Source organism: Hippocampus comes, unplaced genomic scaffold (assembly GCF_001891065.2).
Source record: "Hippocampus comes isolate QL1 unplaced genomic scaffold, H_comes_QL1_v1.1 scaffold100, whole genome shotgun sequence".
Taxonomy (NCBI): domain Eukaryota; kingdom Metazoa; phylum Chordata; class Actinopteri; order Syngnathiformes; family Syngnathidae; genus Hippocampus; species Hippocampus comes.
In genome coordinates this window covers 643,908-663,598 of record NW_017805282.1, presented here as the reverse complement: position 1 = coordinate 663,598, position 19,691 = coordinate 643,908, and the positions used below count along the sequence as shown (strand labels likewise).

At 45.5% G+C, this 19,691-nt stretch overlaps 1 protein-coding gene across 1 annotated transcript in view; it reads right to left on the bottom strand.

The window, feature by feature from the left end:
* Positions 1-3,779: 3,779 nt before the first annotated feature.
* myt1la (myelin transcription factor 1-like, a) overlaps positions 3,780-19,691 on the bottom strand; it is a 35,704-nt gene continuing 19,792 nt past the window's right edge. The window contains exons 13-25 of the mRNA XM_019871537.1: positions 12,958-13,071; positions 12,482-12,705; positions 11,277-11,584; positions 10,816-11,046; positions 10,256-10,383; positions 10,111-10,179; positions 9,521-9,583; positions 9,373-9,456; positions 6,509-6,730; positions 6,336-6,427; positions 6,154-6,257; positions 5,618-5,761; positions 3,780-4,748 (exon numbers count right to left, since the gene is read on the bottom strand). Coding sequence (XP_019727096.1) covers positions 4,608-4,748; positions 5,618-5,761; positions 6,154-6,257; positions 6,336-6,427; positions 6,509-6,730; positions 9,373-9,456; positions 9,521-9,583; positions 10,111-10,179; positions 10,256-10,383; positions 10,816-11,046; positions 11,277-11,584; positions 12,482-12,705; positions 12,958-13,071 — 1,924 coding nt within the window. The 3' untranslated portion in view covers positions 3,780-4,607. The remainder of the gene's footprint in view (positions 4,749-5,617; positions 5,762-6,153; positions 6,258-6,335; positions 6,428-6,508; positions 6,731-9,372; positions 9,457-9,520; positions 9,584-10,110; positions 10,180-10,255; positions 10,384-10,815; positions 11,047-11,276; positions 11,585-12,481; positions 12,706-12,957; positions 13,072-19,691) is intronic.

Below are 19,691 nucleotides of genomic sequence, written 5' to 3'. Positions count from 1 at the left end.
AATATGTATGTAATTATTTCTACATCTATTTGAACATTTAATTATTGCAAATTGTAGTTTTCTTTCCCATAATTCATTAAACATTTAATTATTCCTTTGAATGTGTTCATCTGTCATCATGTTTTCATACAGTACTTATTGAAGTCCAAAGAGGCCAAAAATAAAAGAATAATTGATTTATGAAATATTAATTAAATGTGTCATGAATTATATATGTAAGTATTTATTCTATTTCGATGTTTTTAAAAAATATTTCAAGATGCTTTCAGTATTTAAACATTTGGCTCTCGGCTTCTTTTTCAGTCACACAAAAGTCTAACACATAAATATGCATTGATATCAAATTTGAAATTATAACCCAAGTTATTCTTGTGAAATAAACGATCTAATTGAATGTGATTTGTGTGAACCACCTTTTCAACTAAGAGGTGACAATCAAAATTGCAACACAAGATTTATTCCGAAGAGCAAAAGATGCCAAACACCATCATGATTAAAAAAAAAAAAAAAAAACCTTGAAATGAACATAGCATGTATGAACTCATGAGCTCGACACGCAGCAGAAAAGATCAAAGGAGCTCATGCCATGTGCATAAAAAGTCACCAAATCCTCCAAGTGACAATAATACAACAACAAAACAGGAGCATTGCATTCAATTAAAAAAATATTTTGAATGCACTCCCGCAAAGAAAATCAGCATTACACAAATATTTATAATATGCATTTCTTCATGGTCGATAGTTTGTACTGTACATGTGATGAACATCTAGTCTGGCATCTGTCTTTGAATTGTGCTTTCATCTCCCGGTCTTGAAGAACTTGAATGAGTCAACACATGCTGCAGCTCGTCAGTGGGAAGCTGAAGGCCGCACCGTCACGTGACCTCACTCGCTCAAGCCTGGACAACAAAATCCGTCTTTTTTTGTTTTTTTGTTGTCAGTTTGCTGCTTGGTGTCCTCTTCAAGGCTGATTATCAGACAGCCACTAGTTTGAAAAACCGCTTGAGCGTTTCTTCCATCTCTGTGACATCCGGCTTAGGGTCCATGTACTCGTATGCTCTTTCTCTTCACAAGTAAGACAACTCAGTGTGCTAGTAAAATGCCTGTGTGACATCTCTGCACGCGAGGGGGATCGTTTTGGATTACTAGACCAACTATATGTTACTGTGATGCAAAACCGCGAGTGGGCATTTTGGTGTTACTCATAGAGTCCAGGAGGCTACTGGTGCATGCCCACTACTTGGGCCAAGTAGTTTACTTGCTAAGGTTAAATTGGATACGAGTAAGCCAATGGTGGCACTCGTAATGGAGAAAATATTAGTCAGCCACAAGTGCTCTACTAGTGTTTTGACTTGACTTACTAGAGAGAACAAAGAGCATACTAGTGCATGGACCTGAAGCTGGATATGAAAATATTGGTCAAATAGCTTTTCAATCCCTAGTAGGTCATAACACAAAATCACACACTCCCGCTGAAGATTGACACAGGAGCCGCAACTTCGTAGTTTTCCTTTTCCACCACTGAAGAAACAAGATTTCATCTTTTACACACGTTAAAATAATCTTAACAATATTCTCTGAAATCCTCGGGATTCCTTGCAAAATGACATAACAATGCAAAATACAGTCAAAAGTGTATGAAAAACGAGGTGGTGGTTGTTATATAAAAAAAGTACATTTGCTGTCTTTGAACGCTTAATTTCATTTGAAATACAGTACAGCGATGCCTTGAGATACAAGTGGACCGACTTTTGCATTTTTTTGAGGTACGAGCCAGCATTCAGCAATAAATGCCTAAACTGTGGAGCAAGACATGTAGAAAGACAAAATAACACACAGTCAGATTCTTTATCATCTGCATAGAATGACTAATTCAGCACCACACTGATGAGCTGAGAAGTCTCACTGAGCACTACAGTGAAACTCCTCTAGAACGAAACCTACATGGGCGAAAATACCCCCTAATGTGAAAAAATCTTCATGCATTAACACCATTCCCATTCTCCTGCCCCCCATACGACGAAAAAAAAAAACCCTGTTGCGTTATACGAAATCATTTTCTCTGCTCCTGCCTCGCGAAGACATTCACTACAATGAAGTCTAATCCAAAAGAGACCTTTACTGCTTCGTTCGGAAACGGCAACAGCAACCACCACACTGGTTTACATAGTGAACGTTGTTTATTTCGGTCACAGCTGCCAGTTTCCTGAACGCAACATACTCATAGCTGCTCTGCCATTGTCTTACCGAGCATCCGATTAGATACAGTTGAGAGTTACCAACAAGGCGTCTTTTACAGGGACTTAATAAGTGTCCTACAACTACAAGAACTACAATAAAACCCACCATAATAAAAGATTAATTTGTCACCAGTTGTTTACAACAAAGAGTGTCGCTAAGATGATTAGGAGAAGTCTCCAGCTCAACTCAGAACAGAATGCGAATTGAAAAAACACTAAAAGGTCGGTGATTGGCTCATTTCGATGTCAATCAAACTGGCACACAGGCTCAGACAGATCATCCAATCTGATGCAGAAAAGCCTGCCATCCAGTCCCAGAGACGCCAAAGCGTTCGTGGGCGGGACAAAAACCAGCTTGTATCCAATGACTCGTCTCCGTTCAACGCTTTGGGACAACCTATCATGAACTCTCGAGATGCTCAGCGTCCGGGCAATAGACGCTCTGCGGACGCTCGGCGTCCACCGTTTAAAGCACAGCGTAGCTGCGGTAATGAATGAGAAGGGAGTCGCGTCGTAACCAGTAAGAAGAAGCTGATTCGGAACAAAAGTTGAGCACGTTGTAGCGCATATTTAGTCAATGACATGTACACACAATGAAATTTACATTCATATGTTTGATCACTTATTCTTTGACGTTTTAGGGGAAGCCGAGCTTCCCTTGAAGTCCGAGAGCAATCGCCACTGTTGTAGAGGAGTTTCACTGTATATCCATTGGTCTGAGAGTGCCCCCATGTGGCCAATTCGGACACAGCAGAAGGAGCGGCATTTAATAGATGCAGCGTGTCAAAAAGTGTTTAAATGTTCTCAATTGTATTTACTCGTGTCAATACTGTACGGAAATTTTCCAAAGTACAATGTTATGGACTGCTATTGTCTTGTTGAAAATTCACATGACAACAATCTTTGTTGTTTTTGGAGGAGGAGTATGGAAGAGATTCATGGTATTCGTTTTAATGACAAAAAAAAAGATTTGAGTTGGATTGTTTCGAGTTGGCCCAGTGGATGACTGGTTACTGCGTCGGCCTCACAGTGCAGAGGTGCAGGATTCGATCCTGGCTCTGACCTTCATGTGTGGAGTTTGCATGTTTTCCCCCTCCCGGCCTGTGTGGGTTTTCTCCGGGTAATCCGGTTTTCTCCCACATTCCAATAACATGCATAGCAAGCTGATTGAACACTCAAAATTGTCCCTAGATGCGAGTGTGAGTGCGGATGGTTGTTCGTCTGTGTGCCCTGCGATTGGCTGGCAACCGGTTCAGGGTGTCCCCCACCTACTGCCTGAAGATGGCTGGAATAGGCCCCAGCACGCCCCGCGACCTTTGTGAGGATAAGCGGATCAGAAAATGGATGGATGGGTGTTTCGAGTACTGAGTGTGGTCCAGGAACAAATCAAACTTGCATCTCAAGACACCACTGTAGTCGTTCGCTCGCGTAGGGACTGCGTGAATAATTCCGACCACCAGCCAATTCCACTAGCACATATCAATCCGACGTCCGCTTTTGGATGGACAAGTCAGCACTGTTTTTTTTTCTTCTTTTTTCTTTTTTTTTTGCTTGGCGTGTTCAGACGGGCCCCAATAAAGTGCATGCATGTCAAGAAAAAGTCTGCTGAGTGGACGATGAGTGCAAATGTACAACGATGTGTGTGTGTGTGTGTGTGTGTGTGTGTGTGTGTGTGTGTGTGTGTGTGTGTGTGTGTGTGAGAGAGAGAGACCCTGTAAGTCCAGCCAGCTGCCTCCAGCTCCCACGTCCCCCATCGACACGCATACGCAACACATCAAAAGATGGAGTAAAAGAAAAAAGGCGGCGCTGTGTGTTTGTAGTAAAAGTGGATACAAAACTGGTAAAAACATCAGTGATCAATGGTTGTTGAATTCATAGGAAATTGCATATACCTAAACTTTTTTTTTTATTAATATAGATTGCATCTGAATAAATCATGCCAATATTGCTGTCCTACCAGCTCGTCCAGGCGGCTCAAGAACCAATCAATCGATCAATAGATCAATCAACCAGTGGCAGATTGTCTCCTACACTAGTTCACTTGGATATTTCCGTGTGATGGTGTTTGAACTCTCCCCCTCTTGCTTTGATTGCGCTTCACGTTGACCATCTACGAATCAATCAATCATTCAATCAATAGATAAATACATTTGCAGCTGTATGTCACATTATATCAGGTCGTATGAAAATGTACAAAAGTCGGATGTTGGATCCAAAACAAGCGAGGCGATTAAAAATAAATAAATACATAAATAAAAAGTGGTGACAGCGTGAACGTGACGGCAGCAGCAAAATAAACCTATAAATTAAAAAAAAAAAAAATAACCTGCTTTGTTTGTTTGCTTGCTTGTGTTGTTGTGGGCGGGGCTACACGTGGATGCCCTGCACGGCCTGTCGGATGTTCTCCAGCAGCGCCTTGTTCTCCGGACTCTGGTACTGGTCCTGGTGGGTGTACATGTCCGTCAGAGTGCTCACGTACGTGTCAAAGTTCTGCTCGTTCATCGGCTCCTGGCGGGAGAGCAGAAATGTTGCCATCACTGAACCCAGACTGAGAAGGTTGGGAAACGCAGCTTCCCACATGGTTAACAAGAAAAAACATGCATGGCAGGTTAATGGAACACTCTCAATCAGGGGTGCCCACCTTTTTTGATCAAAGATCTACTTTTCGATCAACCAACTTCCCGCGATCGACCCATTACTGCATACGCATGCACTTACACACGCATGCCCTGATGAGCCATAACGGTCCGTAAGATGAATGAAACAGAAACACACAGACACAAAAATGTTTGTTTTTTTTTCTCCCCTCAACACCCCTCGCGATTGACTTGGGACCAGTCCGCAAGCTACCGGTCGATCGCAATCGACGTATTGGGCACCCCTACTCTAAATTGTCCCTATGTGTGAGTGTGAGTACGGATGGTTGTTCGTCTCTGTGTGCCCTGCGATTGGCTGGCAACCGGTTCAGGGTGTCCCCCGCCCACTGCCCGATAACAGTTGGGATAAGCTCCAGCAACCCCCCGCGACCCTTGTGAGGATAAAGCGAATCGGAAAATGGATGGCTGCGCCCTCTACAGGGGGAGAAATCGAGTAACACGCCCGACAGACGCCACTGCGTCAACAAACCACGGCCGCCAGTTTAAGCCGGGGGGATGGTTTACAGGCGCAATTTCATTTAATTTGTGCAATCAGATGATCCAATTAGTCCCCGTCGTCCGTAACACATCAGAACGCACAGCTAAATGTGACGAGATGGCTGACGCAGTGAAGGAACTTTCAAACTCCCGAAATGAAGGTGTTGGGCAACGCAGCACAGGATGAAGGCACACACGCACGCACGCACAGGAGACGGGGATTGGTCGGGTTGGCGTGGATACCATGTGCGGCAGCTGGATGTTGGCCAGGCTGTTGATGAGCGAATGGCTGAGGTTGGCCAGCTCGTGCAGCAGCGAATCGTTCTGTTGCTCCATCGCTTTGTTCTCCTCCTCCATGGACCTCAGGCTGGTCTCCATCGTGGTGATCTAGCGCAGGGACACAATTTCATCTCAAGTGGGCCTCGCCACAAGATTGCTGCCTTAACCCTTTCATGCACCAATAATGATAACCTGTAACATGACAACCTGTCCACTGTCGTAACCGCTGTCCCTGAAAGGGTTAAGAAGCTACCGATAGGGACTTTTCCAACGTTTTCAGTGCAAATAATTCCAAGTACATTCTGAATATATTGACATGCAGTGATTTTCATCTCGCTGTTAATTATCCACGCAATCTGAAATGTCACAGAACAGAGCTCTCAATCAGTCAACCAATCAATCTGTCATTCGATTGGTCAGTTGACAAATGCACATTTTCGTCCCAATACTTTTGCCCTTAAAGCGTTCAGTGAATAACACTGAAGTGAAACACGTCTTACTTGCGTCCTCAGCTTAATCATATCCGACTCCACTTGATTGTTGGACTCGTTGATATCTTTGATTTCTTCATCCAGCTGTTTGATTTCCTCGTCGTTTTCGATGCCTGAACAAGAAAAGCAAACAAGCACCACAATCCTGTTCATTTTTTGCTGGCATTTGCTTTTTGCCGCTGGACTGTCACCTTTGCTGGCTCTCTGCTTGATTGTCAGCATCTCCGCGCCGCTCATCCTGGCCTTCTTCATGGCCGAGGAGGCCCGGGGACAACCGGAGAGACTGGAGCAAAACACAGGCATCATTTCCGCCGGTTGCCGCGGTGACGGGATGCAAACGCTCCACACACCGGGGATGGCTCACCTCCGGTGGGTCAGGAAGCTTCCGCTGACGTGGCCCGAGCCGTCGCAGCCCGGCGTGGGACACGTCATGCCGTCTGTCTTGCCCGACTTCCAGGCCAACTGGGTGCCGTTCACGTAGCTGTCCTTCTGCCGTTTGGCCGCTAGGGGGCAGCCTGATGCACTGCGGTGGGAGGCATACTTGCCTGTCACGTGACCTTGCCCGTCACAGCCTGGCACTGGACACCTGAGATGGGAACACACACGTCGGCCTCATACGCAGATTCCCCTTTTTGAAGAACACACACTTAGCGGTGCACCGAGTAGGTTGATTGACACCAAAGTCTCAGGGGGATAGCCAGATCGACTTCATATTTGCTCTGAATAGGGTTTAGGCCAAGGGTGTCAAAGCCATTTTCGCCGCCAGCCACATTTTAGTTACCATTTCCCTTTTTTTTACCATTATGACTGAAATCATATGAAGATGTCAAGAATAACAGTTTATTCAACAATTGTTTAAGTTACTGTAATGAGGTGTTTGGCAGCAAGAAAATGTTTACAATGTCTCTCTTATTTATTACATTCAAAAATTTGAAATTTTGGTACATATTTTAGCAAGCATCATGGAAGTTGCCATGTTTGCTTTGCTTTTGCGGCCCACATAAAATGATGCGGCGGGCCAGATTTGGCCCCCCGGCCTTGACTTTGACACCTATGGTTTAGGCCTTCTTGATGTTGCAACATGAAATTTGTGAATTTTTGCGAGAAGCTGTTGCCATGGCAATGCGCCGTTCGCCAAGAGAACACTGCTTTTGAGGGGTTAAACATGCACAAAAGCTCATGAAACTGTAAACACATCAGGCCTGGCAACAATATAATTTTTTTAATTAGGTTATTGTGCAATTTCGGAAAAAATAAAAAATTATATATACTGTGTGTGTGTATATATATATGCACGTACACTATAGGTAAGATCGGGCCGCCCGAATTTCGGGTCGGGTCGGGCCTAAAAATGTCAATCATTGCTTCGGGTTCGGGTCGAGCTTCTCTCTCGCTGACTTTTTTTTTTTTTCGAGGCCGTGAATAGTTTTGGCCACGAGAGACCGTGGTTCGCAAAAAAAAACAGAAGCGGCGACATCACAACACGTACTGTACTAAACTCTCGCAATGACAATTCAAAAAACTCCTTCCTATCTTTATGATCCAGCCGTCATTGTTCCTTTTGGTCTCGCTGCTTCTCTCTTCAAGTGCCGCACTCGATTTTTAAGGACGTACTGCTGCTGTGGTGAATGGCTCAATTTTCAACCCGTCAAAATGACGGACGGCCTTAAATTTTCCCCGTCCACTCTTAAAAAAAAAATCCGTCAATGATGGAAAATTGTCCGCTAATGTAACCTCTTCAGGAACAGAAATATAAAATATGTAAATGTTTATCCAGTCTTGTTTAACTTAGATTTCGTTCCAAAAGACAGGCTTTGTTATCAGAAATCACCCCTCCTCCTCACAAATAAAATATGAAATCTCGGGTTTGCTTCGGGCTCGGGCCTGCAAATCAAGTTAAGTGATCGGGCTCATGCACGCTTTGTGGTTTCCGTTCGCGCCGAAATTTCGAAATCTCCGAGATATAGTGTGGCCATGAGAATGCGAGGCGAGGGTATGACTTGTGGCGACGCCACTCGAGCTACTCCGCTGCTCCCTGCTGTGCGTGCGTCAGCGCGAACATGTACGGAAGCGCGTCTTTTGATTTCAACCAATAAGCGCCGACGCAACAACGTCACACACCAACGTCACACCCAACAACAGCTAAACTAAGCTAGCGGAGACGACACTCGAAGTCGCACGGACACGTTTTTCTGCCAATCTGTGTGTTTCCCTTTTTGTCCAAATATATTTTTTACGACAACTGTCTTGTCCACGGTGTCTTTGATTCGTTCCACTGGGGTTTAGCAAATGTGTTGATAAAGAGACGAAAATCTCTACTCTTACTAGTGTTAGTGTCTCAACATGGCTACGCTCGTGAAAGCAAAACAACGAACTCAAACGCGTCTTCGTTCAATGTTGTCAACTAATATCCGGATTCATTTTAGGCAAATTTTACTCAATTCTCCGGAGAGATTTTCATAAAAATGTGAAAACCCCGGAATTCCGGGAAAATCCGCAGGACTTTCATCTCTGAACAACGCCCAATGCAAATTTTCACTGAAGAAGTGATCTTGGTGACACGTGCAACAGTACATGTCACCAAGATCACCAAAATTTGGAGGATAACAGATTTCAATAAGACCTACCAAAAGTTGCAGACATATTTGACAGCCCAAGACCAAGAAAAATTCAACAGGAAATCCGACATTTTTAATTTACTTTCACATTTTGCCTCATTTGAGACCATTTATAGGGCTCATACTTTATCAAATTAGTTTTTAATTTGATGTTCTTCATTTTCCAAAAATTCGCGATGCCAACGAGACCGGAGCTGTGAGGGACGTCTTTGGCTGCTCGCAGCTCTAGTTGAGTTTGTCTTTTTAAATTGAATTATTTGACCAAATGGAAAACATATTGTAATATCTGTTTCTTGTCTTTGTGTGACGTCATAGAGAGGGGAGGAGCCAGGTTGGGCAAATATTGGCTCCGGCAGTTAGTCGTGAGTGTGGAGCGCATGGGCGTGAGTTGTGGCTAACAGCAACTCCTATGAATGTGTGTGTTATTGCTCTTTTGTTTATTAAAAAAAACGACAGATTACATCAGCGACTGTGTGCATCCTTCTTTCCGCATTGAAGGACATTACAATATTAATTGATTCATACTCACTAATATCAACCAAATTGCACATGATTGATGTTAGTCCAAAAGGTTCTATGATGGCGATTGGTTGAGAATGAAGAAGCTTACTTGATGGGCTCCTGCTCGTCTTTGTCTTCTTTGCTGTGGAGGATTTTGATGCCGCTCTTCTTGGCGCGAGGACAACCGGAGAGGCTGAAGGGTGGAAGAGGAAGCGTTGGCGATCCTGCCAAGGCGTTCATGGTGCAACTTGCGTTACCTCCTGTGAGAAGCGTAGTTTCCCGTGATGTGTCCCGATCCGTCACAACCGGGTGTGGGACACCTGAGGGACACGACACTTTGTGGTTATCGTCTCCGGTGGCACGCAATCGCTGAGCGAAAGACCCCTATGATGGATGGACTGCATTTTTCAGTTTTTGTGGAGGACCAGCAAAATGTGTGACTGGACTTTGCTGGAAATTGAGTTGGGACTCCAACAATTGCCACAACAATTTGGCACTGTTTGAAAGTCGGTTAATTGAGACTTATGATGAACAAAAATGCAATGAAGGGACGTACATCAGAGTAATGTATTTTCCCCGTTTGAATTGACAAAAAAAAAAAAATGATATGAATGAATTAACAGACGTTTTAATAAAGAGATGTTTTTTTTTTTGAAAGTGTATTATTTACAACCAATACCATAATTATTTAATGAGATAAGGGACAGATGCACAATACATTTGAATGACGCAATTTGAGGAACACAGTCTTAGCTGAATCAAGCATTTGGTGGGCCGGATAAAAGAAGGGCGCGGGTCGTATGTGACCCCCAGATCCGAGTTTGCCCGCCCTCCCTCAGATGCTCACCTGAGCTCTTGCGCGTTGGAGGCCATCATTCCTCTGAGGTTCTTGTCGGCCAGCTGGCAACTGGACAGCCTGCAGTGAGACGAGCACACGAGCGTCACCTCCAAACAAACTCCAAGCACCCCTGTCATGGGATTTGCGTTCTTACGTGAGGCTCTCCTTTTTGGGCTCCTTGCAGGGCGAGTACTTGTGGTGTTTGGGGCTGGGCACGGCGCTGGCCTCGGCCGGGTAGTGCTGTTCGTCCAGCAGCTCGTGGAAGGCGTCCAGCTCATCGCCCTAGTGGGACGACCGCAAACAAAACCAGGAGGGGGAGGGAGCGAGACCAATGACATGGATGCCCTTTTTGCACTGTTAATGTACTAATGAAATAAATAAAATAAAATGGTGCCCTGCGATTGGCTGGCAACCGGTTCAGGGTGTCCCCCGCCTACTGCCCGAAGACGGCTGGGATAGGCTCCAGCATCCCGCGACCCTTATGAGGATAAACGGATCGGAAAACGGAAGGATGGATGGGTGCCAGTGGGTACTAGTTAGCCCCAAGGATAACATGAGTAGCCCACGGCTCTGTTCTAAAAATAGCTCATCGCGACATTTTTGCTCATGTGATCAGAATTTCAGATTAGCTTGGGGCCTCCATCCGTCCATCTCACTTGGTTTTCGTGGATGAAGAAAGGACGTGAAAACCGCGGTGTCATCTGCTGCGTTCACCTCCTTGTGCTGGTGCTCGTCCACGCGTTTGATCTTGGTGTAGTCCAGCGGGAGGTCCCAGCAGTCGGCCTGGCTGAGCTGGTAGCGGTGGCTGTTGAGGAGGGCCTGGCGCTGGGGGGACATGGGCTGCAGCGGCGTCAGCACCGTGCCGCTGCCCTCCGGCCCGCCCGGTTGCCCGCCAGCGTCCAAGCCACCATCGCCGTCTTCCTCGTCCAGGTCACCCGCTGTGCTCTGATGCAAACACACGAGGGAAAGGAGCAGATAATCGGCGCGCGTGGAGACAAATAATGGACTGGTCGCCAGTCTGGTGCTGTGACCACTCACATTCACAGCTATGGACAATTTAGAGACGTGTTTGAAGATAACATACTGTAGCATGTCATTTGTCGTCTCCATGTTACCAAAGGCAGCGGTTCGGGTCTAATATGCAAATGAGCTGGCTGTGGCCCCACCCCCTCTACCTGCATCATCATGCCGTGCGTTTTTCCTCCCATGGCGTGCGGGAGCTCTCGACACCTGGTGGAAAGGTTGAGGATGGCGGTGGCAGCCATGTGCGCCGCCTCCATGTCATGCGTGTAGTCGAAGCTGCTTTTGCTGCAGGTGCTGCTGGCGCTGCTGCCGCCGCCGCCGCCGCCGCCGCCCAGGTCGCCGGCCGGGTCGCCAGCGCCGCCCCCGCCGCAGCTCAGGCTGCTGCTGCTGCTGCTGCTGCTGGGAGCGTAGCTGCTGGTGGTGCTGCTGGCCGGGCTTGACGTCTTGCTGTAACGCTTGGCTACATGCGACAAAGATGAGGACACGGAAGGGCGAAAGATTTGTCAGAAGAAAATGTCTTGAATGATTAAAAATCATTGGCATATTTTAAATCAGTCGTATTTTTTTCGAGAAAAAAAATCATAAAATAAATAATGTATATATTTCTGAGAAAGAAGTCGCAACATTAGGCGCATTTCTTACTCTCCTCAGTAATTTCATGTAAATACACGTTGAATAATACATGACAGCCAAACGCGGAGCATTCATCACTATTCAAGTGATTTTTAGCATGAGGACCACGAAGCCTCCGCAGCGACAAAAAAGAAGAGAGGCGGCGTGTCGTGAGAGGTGATGGCGAACATCGTGACGGAGCACCGACGCCTAACTGTGAATCACGGAATTGCCGATGATGGCGGGCAGCCAAATAGCAAAGCGGGCTCGCCTCCGTTATCTCAATCCCGCTTCATGCTCGCTCCGTCTGCACCTCCGCCATCCATCCATTCTGCGACAAGGAGGCGCTTGAAAGCGGGCCGTGGTTGCAGACTTTCCAAAGAGAAGCGGCATTTTAGGGTCGGAGGCAATTATTAACTGGTGATGCAAACAAAGACGCTCTAGTTTTTCTACAGTTGATGAATGGCAATTCATGCCAGACTCCAAAGTGTACCACAGTGCCGCAGTGCTTTAGAGCGCCTCATTGTTGGCAGTGAGTACGCGCACGGCACGGGGAGGAAGGCTGAAGTGCAGGGGCGGAGGAATTGTTACTTTTTTTAAAAAGTCCAACTTGATAACTAGCTCGTGGACCGGGTCTACAGGCTGGCGTGGCGGCCTTAGAGCGCCTCGTTGTCAGCCATAGGCGAGCGCATGTTACAAAAAGAAGGTGCAAGGGCGGCCCTTGAGATGATTTCATGTAGCTCACCATCAAATGCCTTGGGGGAGGTATCCCGGCTGTGGTGGGATTTGCCGAGCGCGCCCCTCTTGCCGTAGCCGCCCCCGTGCTGGCCGTCGTACCCGCTGTAGTCGTAGCTGGTCTTGGAGTACTTCTCCAGCTCCTTGGCAAGGTTGGAGCGCGGCGTGCTGGTGGGCACATTGTTCTTGTAGCCATACTGAGGAATCTCCAGCTGCTTCACGAAGCACATGGGCCTGACAAGACAGCAGACGCTTTGCATTTAGCCGAGCCCATGTTGAGCTCAGCAGAACCTCGGTTTTCGTTTGCCCCGGTTTTCCTACAACTCGTTTTTTTTCGGCAGTTTTCTGTCATCAAGTTTTCTTCACCCGTTTTTCAAACATCCACTAGTTCAAAGAAAAATGTCAATGTATTTCTCTAAATCGATGCACGTTCACCAGAAGGATTTTGAAAATTGTGTAAAAATCTTTCAAGGAAGCGGGTGGTACCTGAGGACGCGGTCGGACGTCTGATTGGACTTGCTGCTGCCGCTGTCCATCACGTGACTCTTCTCATGCACCTTCGCCATCTTCTCAGCCGCCGCGATGGGACAACCCGACAGACTTGGGAGTGGGAAAGGGGTGGGTGGGAGGGTTCACATGGTTAGTTAGCGAACACCCACACACATATGTACAGTTGATGGGAAGGTTAACTGAAGGGAACATGAAGTCCACGTGACATGCGCTGTATCTCCATTTTTGCAGGTGCCTGCCCAAACAATCAGTGTGAAATTAACCCCTTCAGGCACAGCGGTTACAAAAGTGGACAGCTATTCAAATGTTTCTTTCTCTTATATTCATTAATCTTAGTGTCACAGTTGTGCATCAACCACTACAATGGACCCTCATGTGTGTTGCCATCCACTGCCATAATTTTTTTTTTCATCCCTAAAGACCGGGGGTCGGCAACACGCGGCTGTTTAGCGACATCTAGTGGCTCCCTGGAGCTTTATAAAAAATGTTTGAAAATGGAAAAAGATTTTGATAGTAAGCTAATATAGCTCAAATAGATATAAGGGGTGTTCACACAGCAACATTTGCTCCGTACTGCGCAGGCGCTGCGCCAGTGGAGCGGTCACGCGTGCAAATTTGCTCCGGCTAGCCCCGGAAAACAGTTTACACCGGAGCAAATTTAATCCACCTCAGGGAGGTGGTTTAAAAATTTCCACTGGAGCAAATGCTCGTTTAAAGAGCAGCACCGATGTAAATTTGCAAGTGTGAACTCTCCAATTTGCTCTGCAAATGCTCGTTTGCGAGGGGGGAGTAGCCTGGCTAGGCATGAGAAGAGTTGATTAGTACGGCGAGAGTGCGTCGCTTTCGTGCTCTGTCGGACTTCAGTCATGTGATTGTTTAATAACAACGCAAGACAGAGCTGGTAACATCAGCAAGCACCTCTTGGGTTATACCATCTCAACTACAACGGGGGGGAAATAGTCCCCAAACGTCATCTTTCCTTTTGTAGGAGACTGGACTGTCTCGGAGTTGTTTGTGTAGTTTGTTCTTTTGTTGTGTTTTCACAACCCCCCGCACTCCATAGAATTTATTTTGTGATTTCCTCTCTTAATTTTTCTGTTTGGCGCATTAAACATTTGCTTTTCTGAGTGTCATTGAAGTCATCGTTGATTTACGTTTTCGGGGGCGGTCACTCTCGAGCTGAAGGCGCGGAGACCGAGAAGGAGAAAGACGTGTCTGTCATACCTGTCAACTTTTCGGAGCGCCAACCTGCATAAACTACCAAAAAAAAATCCTTATAAAGAGCAAAAAAATCCTTACAACATACCAAAGCATTTTATATGTCAAAATAACGGCAGAAAAAAACCCACGAAATATGAATGATATATTTGTTTCCTTGTAGAACTTGCTTGTACACTACTGAAGTATGCAATGAATACTTTGCTGTTTTCAACTTGGAACCACGTGATTTACTGGAAAGTTACCGGAAATGAAAGCATTCGAGTAGACTAGCACCATTCTGGGCAAAAGCAAACGGAACTACCTGATAGGGGAAAGGAAAAAAAAAAAAAAAAAATAACGGAAATTTTCAGAATCCGTATGATTTGTGCGATATGGCCATATACGTAAGATTCACCACAAAATTTCCTCATTGCGGGACAAATAAAGGCTTATCTTATATGGCAAGGCCGTGAGAATGCGAGGCGAGGGTATTACTGTTGTGGCGATGCCACTCGAGCTAAGCGAGCCTCAGCAATAGATAGTCCGTTGCTCTCTGCTGTGCGTGCTTCAGCGCGAACATGTACGCAAGCGCGTCTTTTGATTTCAACCAATCAGCGCCGACGCAACGTCACACACCCAACGTCACACACCCGACTTAACACACAACAACAGCTAGGCTAAGCTAGCCGAGACGACACTCGAAGTTGGACGGACACGTTTTTCTGCCAATCTGTGTGTTTCCCTTTTTGTCCAAATGTATTTTTTACGACAACTGTCTTGTCCACGGTGTCTTTTATTCGTTCCACTGGGGTTTAGCAAGTGTGTTTATAAAGAGACGAAAATCTCTACCGTTACTAGTGTTCGTGTCTCAACATGGCTACGCTCGTGAAAGCAGAACAACAAACTCAAACGCGTCTTCGTTGAATGTTGTCAACTAATATCCGGATTAATTTTAGGCAGATTTTCCTCAATTCTCCGGAGAGATTTTCATAAAAATTTGAAAAACCCGTAACTCCGGGAAAATCCGGAGGACTTTCATCTCTGTATAAAGAACCAACACGACAGCTCATTTGTTTTCCGTCGTTTTGCTCCACTGCAAAAACTGCCGTGTGACCGCAGGTGGAGCTGCACCGACGCTGCGCTGGTGCTGACACGCTCAGCAGCTTTGTATGTGTGACGCTCCACAAAATTTGCTGCGGAGTTAAATATATCGCAACAAAATACATCGGTGTAGCACCGGAGCAAATGTGTGCCGTGTGAACACCCGTATAGATACATGTTGCAGCTCCGAAAAAGGAGAGCTGTGGTGTTGTTTTTTTTTAAAACGTACACTTTATTGATGCTTTTAACAGTCTTGACAAACACAGACACGTCTACTTCCGACTCTTCTCTTCAACTCGAGAGGCGTTCAAATACAGCCTCTGAAAAACGGAAATTAATGATCACTTCACTTCACTAAGAAAAGCGAAAATAATGCACCAAAACAAAAAAAATCAAGCGAGGAAATCACAAAATAAATTCTATGGGGGCGTTTGTGAACACGCAACAAAGGAATGAATAACAAACAATTCTGAGACAGTCCAGTCTCCTACATACATACAGCATGTGTTTCCTTCATTGTAAGTTTTATAGAAGGTTTTTATTTTTTTGCGGCTCCAGACATATTTGTTTTTTGTTTTTTTTGTCCTATATGGCTCTTTCAACATTTTGGGTTGCCGACCCCTGCTAAAGACTAATAAAAAGGCACCTGATGTAGGTTATCATTATTTGAGCACAAAAGGGTTAAATGAACAAATCAACCTTTTATATCTATATTTTTATATCTATTTCAGAAAATTTGTCAGTGAGCGAGCCCTTGTCCGTTTTTGACCAGAGGTGGAAAAAAAAGCTTGTTTTGTCAATCAGAATATGTTCATATTTTGACTTTATGTTACACCTTAAACTTAGAAATCAGCAAAAACAAGAGGCGGGCTCTGAATGTGCGTGAGACAGAAACGCCACCCAAATCTGAGTGAGTTCGAGCAGAGTGTGAGAAATGGATGTGAAGTGTGCTGCCTTTCTTTGAAAATCTAGAAAATATGTAAGACAGCGTGAACATGATTAAGAGCCCATTACTGACCCAAGGTCAGTTTTAGACAGTGATGAAAGACCTTGGTGTGTTCCTGGTATTCTGTTGCCGCAGCAGCAGTCCCGTCCAACCCACAAAATGCTCCCACAGAACAAGCGTGACTTCACACAAGACTCCAAAACACGAGAAACACCCCAACCCACGCTTTTATTTTGGGTTTTGGCTTCTATGTTCTAAAAAAGAAAAAGCCTTTGAAGCCTTGAACACACACATTTTCATCAGAAAAACAGTGTTCATCATTGGCGCTCTATCACTTGTTTTGAAGCAATTTTTTTTTTTAATGTTATCTTCGCAAATCCCAATTTGGAAGTGCACACCCTCAATGTAGTACCACATTTCTTTTCATTAGTGTTATTTCAGTTGTTAATAGTTTAAAGCAGTGGTACCCAAACTACGGCCGGCGGGCCAAATGTGGCCCACCTCTGCATTTTGCCGGCCCGCTGAACAATACCAGAGATGCATTTTTTTTTTCTTTCAAGTCTGGCCACGTGCTCGAGACTTGTACAAGCGTAGAACGTAACATTCGATTCCACCCTTCTGCAGTCTGTGTTCTATCCGAAACCCCTCCCTCCAAAAAATAAAAATAAATAAAATCCGCAATGCACCCCTGTCAAATAAAAAAATGGACTAATGATGAAAAGATTGGGTAAGAGTTTTCTCTTACCCAATCTTTGGGTAAAAATGTTTGGTTATGATTAATTTGATAAATTGTGCCTGTCAAGAGCCCAGAAAGGGTTCATATCTGGTTGTGTGCGGCTTTTTGGAAAACAATAAATGTTAACGTCTAGACACCTCCTGCGATCGTCACACTTTTTGTAACAAATCCAACCCGGCCCCCGTCAGAGAAGGGAAAAGTTATTTGGCCCTCACAAAAAAAAAAGTTTGGGGACCCGTGGTTTATAAAGGTTTAGAATTACTGTAAAATCAATGCTCATCTCCATCCTCTGGGTCATTTTGCATTATGCTGTACCTTAGCATTAAGCTAGCAGATTTTGCTCAATGAAATTATATAGTGTGGTGAAATGGTTTTATCCTGAAGGTCAACTGGGAGTGACATAAAAAGCTCAAAGCAAGCACGCACGACCTCTTATTCGGAGAGCTGCGCGAGAGGAACATGTTGACGTGTGTTTTAATAAGTTTAAAAGTGTATAAGGGTGTGGACATCTGCAAATTGACTGAATGTTGTGCCCACAAAGAAGGTTTGAATGGAGGCCGGCGAGCGGGAAAAGCGTGCGACACATCAGCTGCCGCTGCTCTGTGGGCGTTTCCATGGCGACGGCCAGACATGAAAGCCCGTGCGGAGCTGCAGTGGCTGGCTAACAGATGCTAAGCTAGCTACTGCTGCTTTGTCTACACGCTCCCAGTGGGGCTGTGCCACATAACACTGCCAATGTCTGGCAACACGCTCCTCTAACGGGGCTGTGCAGCTTTTCCTCACCGAGCGACGACACAATTTCAATGACTTTCCTAACTATACGAGAATTTACAAAAACGTCTAGTGCCCTCTCTACCGTCCTCTGAGCATCCACGTATTGTCCGTTTAGCACCTCCTCGGATCACCTCTCAGCATTTTAGAACTAAAAGGAAGCCGCGCTTAACAAAGATCAACGCTGAACGATCACACTGGGCATTCGTCGGAATGTTTTGTTTTGTCATGTTTAATGTATTTAGTTACAAATGCAGGAGGATTAAAATGATTGACGGATTGAATTATACACGTCAGGGGCAGTCGCGGCTTTTATTGATCAATGGACCTTCATTGTGTGTGTGTGTGGTGGCGGTGATACTGTATCAGGTGTCAAAAAACAGAAAGGGGGGGGAAACGTCTGTGTTTGTTTGCAGGAATTGAGGGGCAACGATCGTGAGCTCCCCTCACACAGGATGTGATGACATCGGCGGAAGACACGCGCGCGCACTTATGGAAAGGAGCAGGAGAAAAGAGGAAAGTCAAGAAGCGGATCTTCAGTCCTTGCTCGAGAATGCCACTTTTCAGCTTTTGCTTGTCTTTGTTTGACTTTTTGTAATCATTATCCTATAGCTGGTGAAATGTGACAAAGTCATTCATTGACTAAATGGGACGCATGTCAACCCTTTCGGATTTTGAGAAAAAGTACCAAAGGGTTCAACCCACAACAACACCTACATAGCCCCCACATAAGCGCCCCGCTTAGCGCTCACTTCAGCGCCCGCTTTAGCGTCTGCTTAGCGCTCGCTTGACTGACAAGACTCACCTGCGGTGCGAGTTCCTGTTGCTATTGACATGACCCCGTCCGGAGCAGCCGGGGGTCGGGCACTTTAAAACATTCTCATACATGGCAAGGACTTGACAGGAGAAGGTGAGAGAGACAACGAGGGTTAGACAGGAGCAGACAGGAAAGTTACCAGGAAACTCCCGTCGCCAAAGGCCGAGCATGCATTAGTAGCATCCCGCAATGAACAAAGGTGATAACGTGCACATTCGGTCTTCTTGCTACACAGGCGAACGCATGCAATCATTGGGAAACAATCGTCAGGCGTGAGTGAATGTGAACCAAGGCCGTAAAATCAATTTTTTTTTGGTGTCGGGTGTTACAGATGAGTCAAGGCGAACTCATAGAAATCAGCAGCAAGCGATACTGTAAAAGGGGCATCGCATCTTCAGCAATGAATGACTCTGCGGTCACTTTCATTTCACCAGAGCCAAAAGCGAAAGCAGATGTCACGAATGTGATGAGGAGGGAGGAAAACGACGACTGGGATGTAAAAACATGTCGGAGGTAAAATAAAGAGAAGGAAAAAAAGCAGACTTACGGCAACAAAAATTCGTATCAAGAATTAAGTGTATCCATTTTGTGCTGTTTACCGGATTCGGTTGTATTGCAACAATTATCTTGCCAAGTTAGCCCAAACATACATCCTTGAGCCACACGCATTGATGTTAGAAACCGGTGGTCAGTTTTAACCCTTTCAGGGAGAGCAGTTACTACAGTGGACAGCTTATCATGTTATCCGGTTACATTATTGGTGCATGAAAGGGTTAAAGGAAAAAAAAAAAAAAGACCTGCAGTGCAACACAACAAACATGCAGAATGGATGATAAAAATGAAGGTGGCACATGTTTGGCGTTGCTTCCGACAAGTCATCTGAAAGTCTCATTCGTCTCGTCACATGATCGGTTCAGTGATTTTACAGTGAGGACAAAAAAAAAAAAAAAATGGATCTGTTTTGGCAACAAGCAGAGTATCCGTGAATTATCATAGCGAAGCTAATGCTAATGAACACATTTGGTCACGCCGAGTCAGATGACTTGTTTGCGGAGAGTCAAGTGCGTTGTGGCGTGTCGAGACTTACTCTCGGGAGGGACGCGGTCTTTGTGAGGACAGCCGGACAGGCTGCGGTGGTG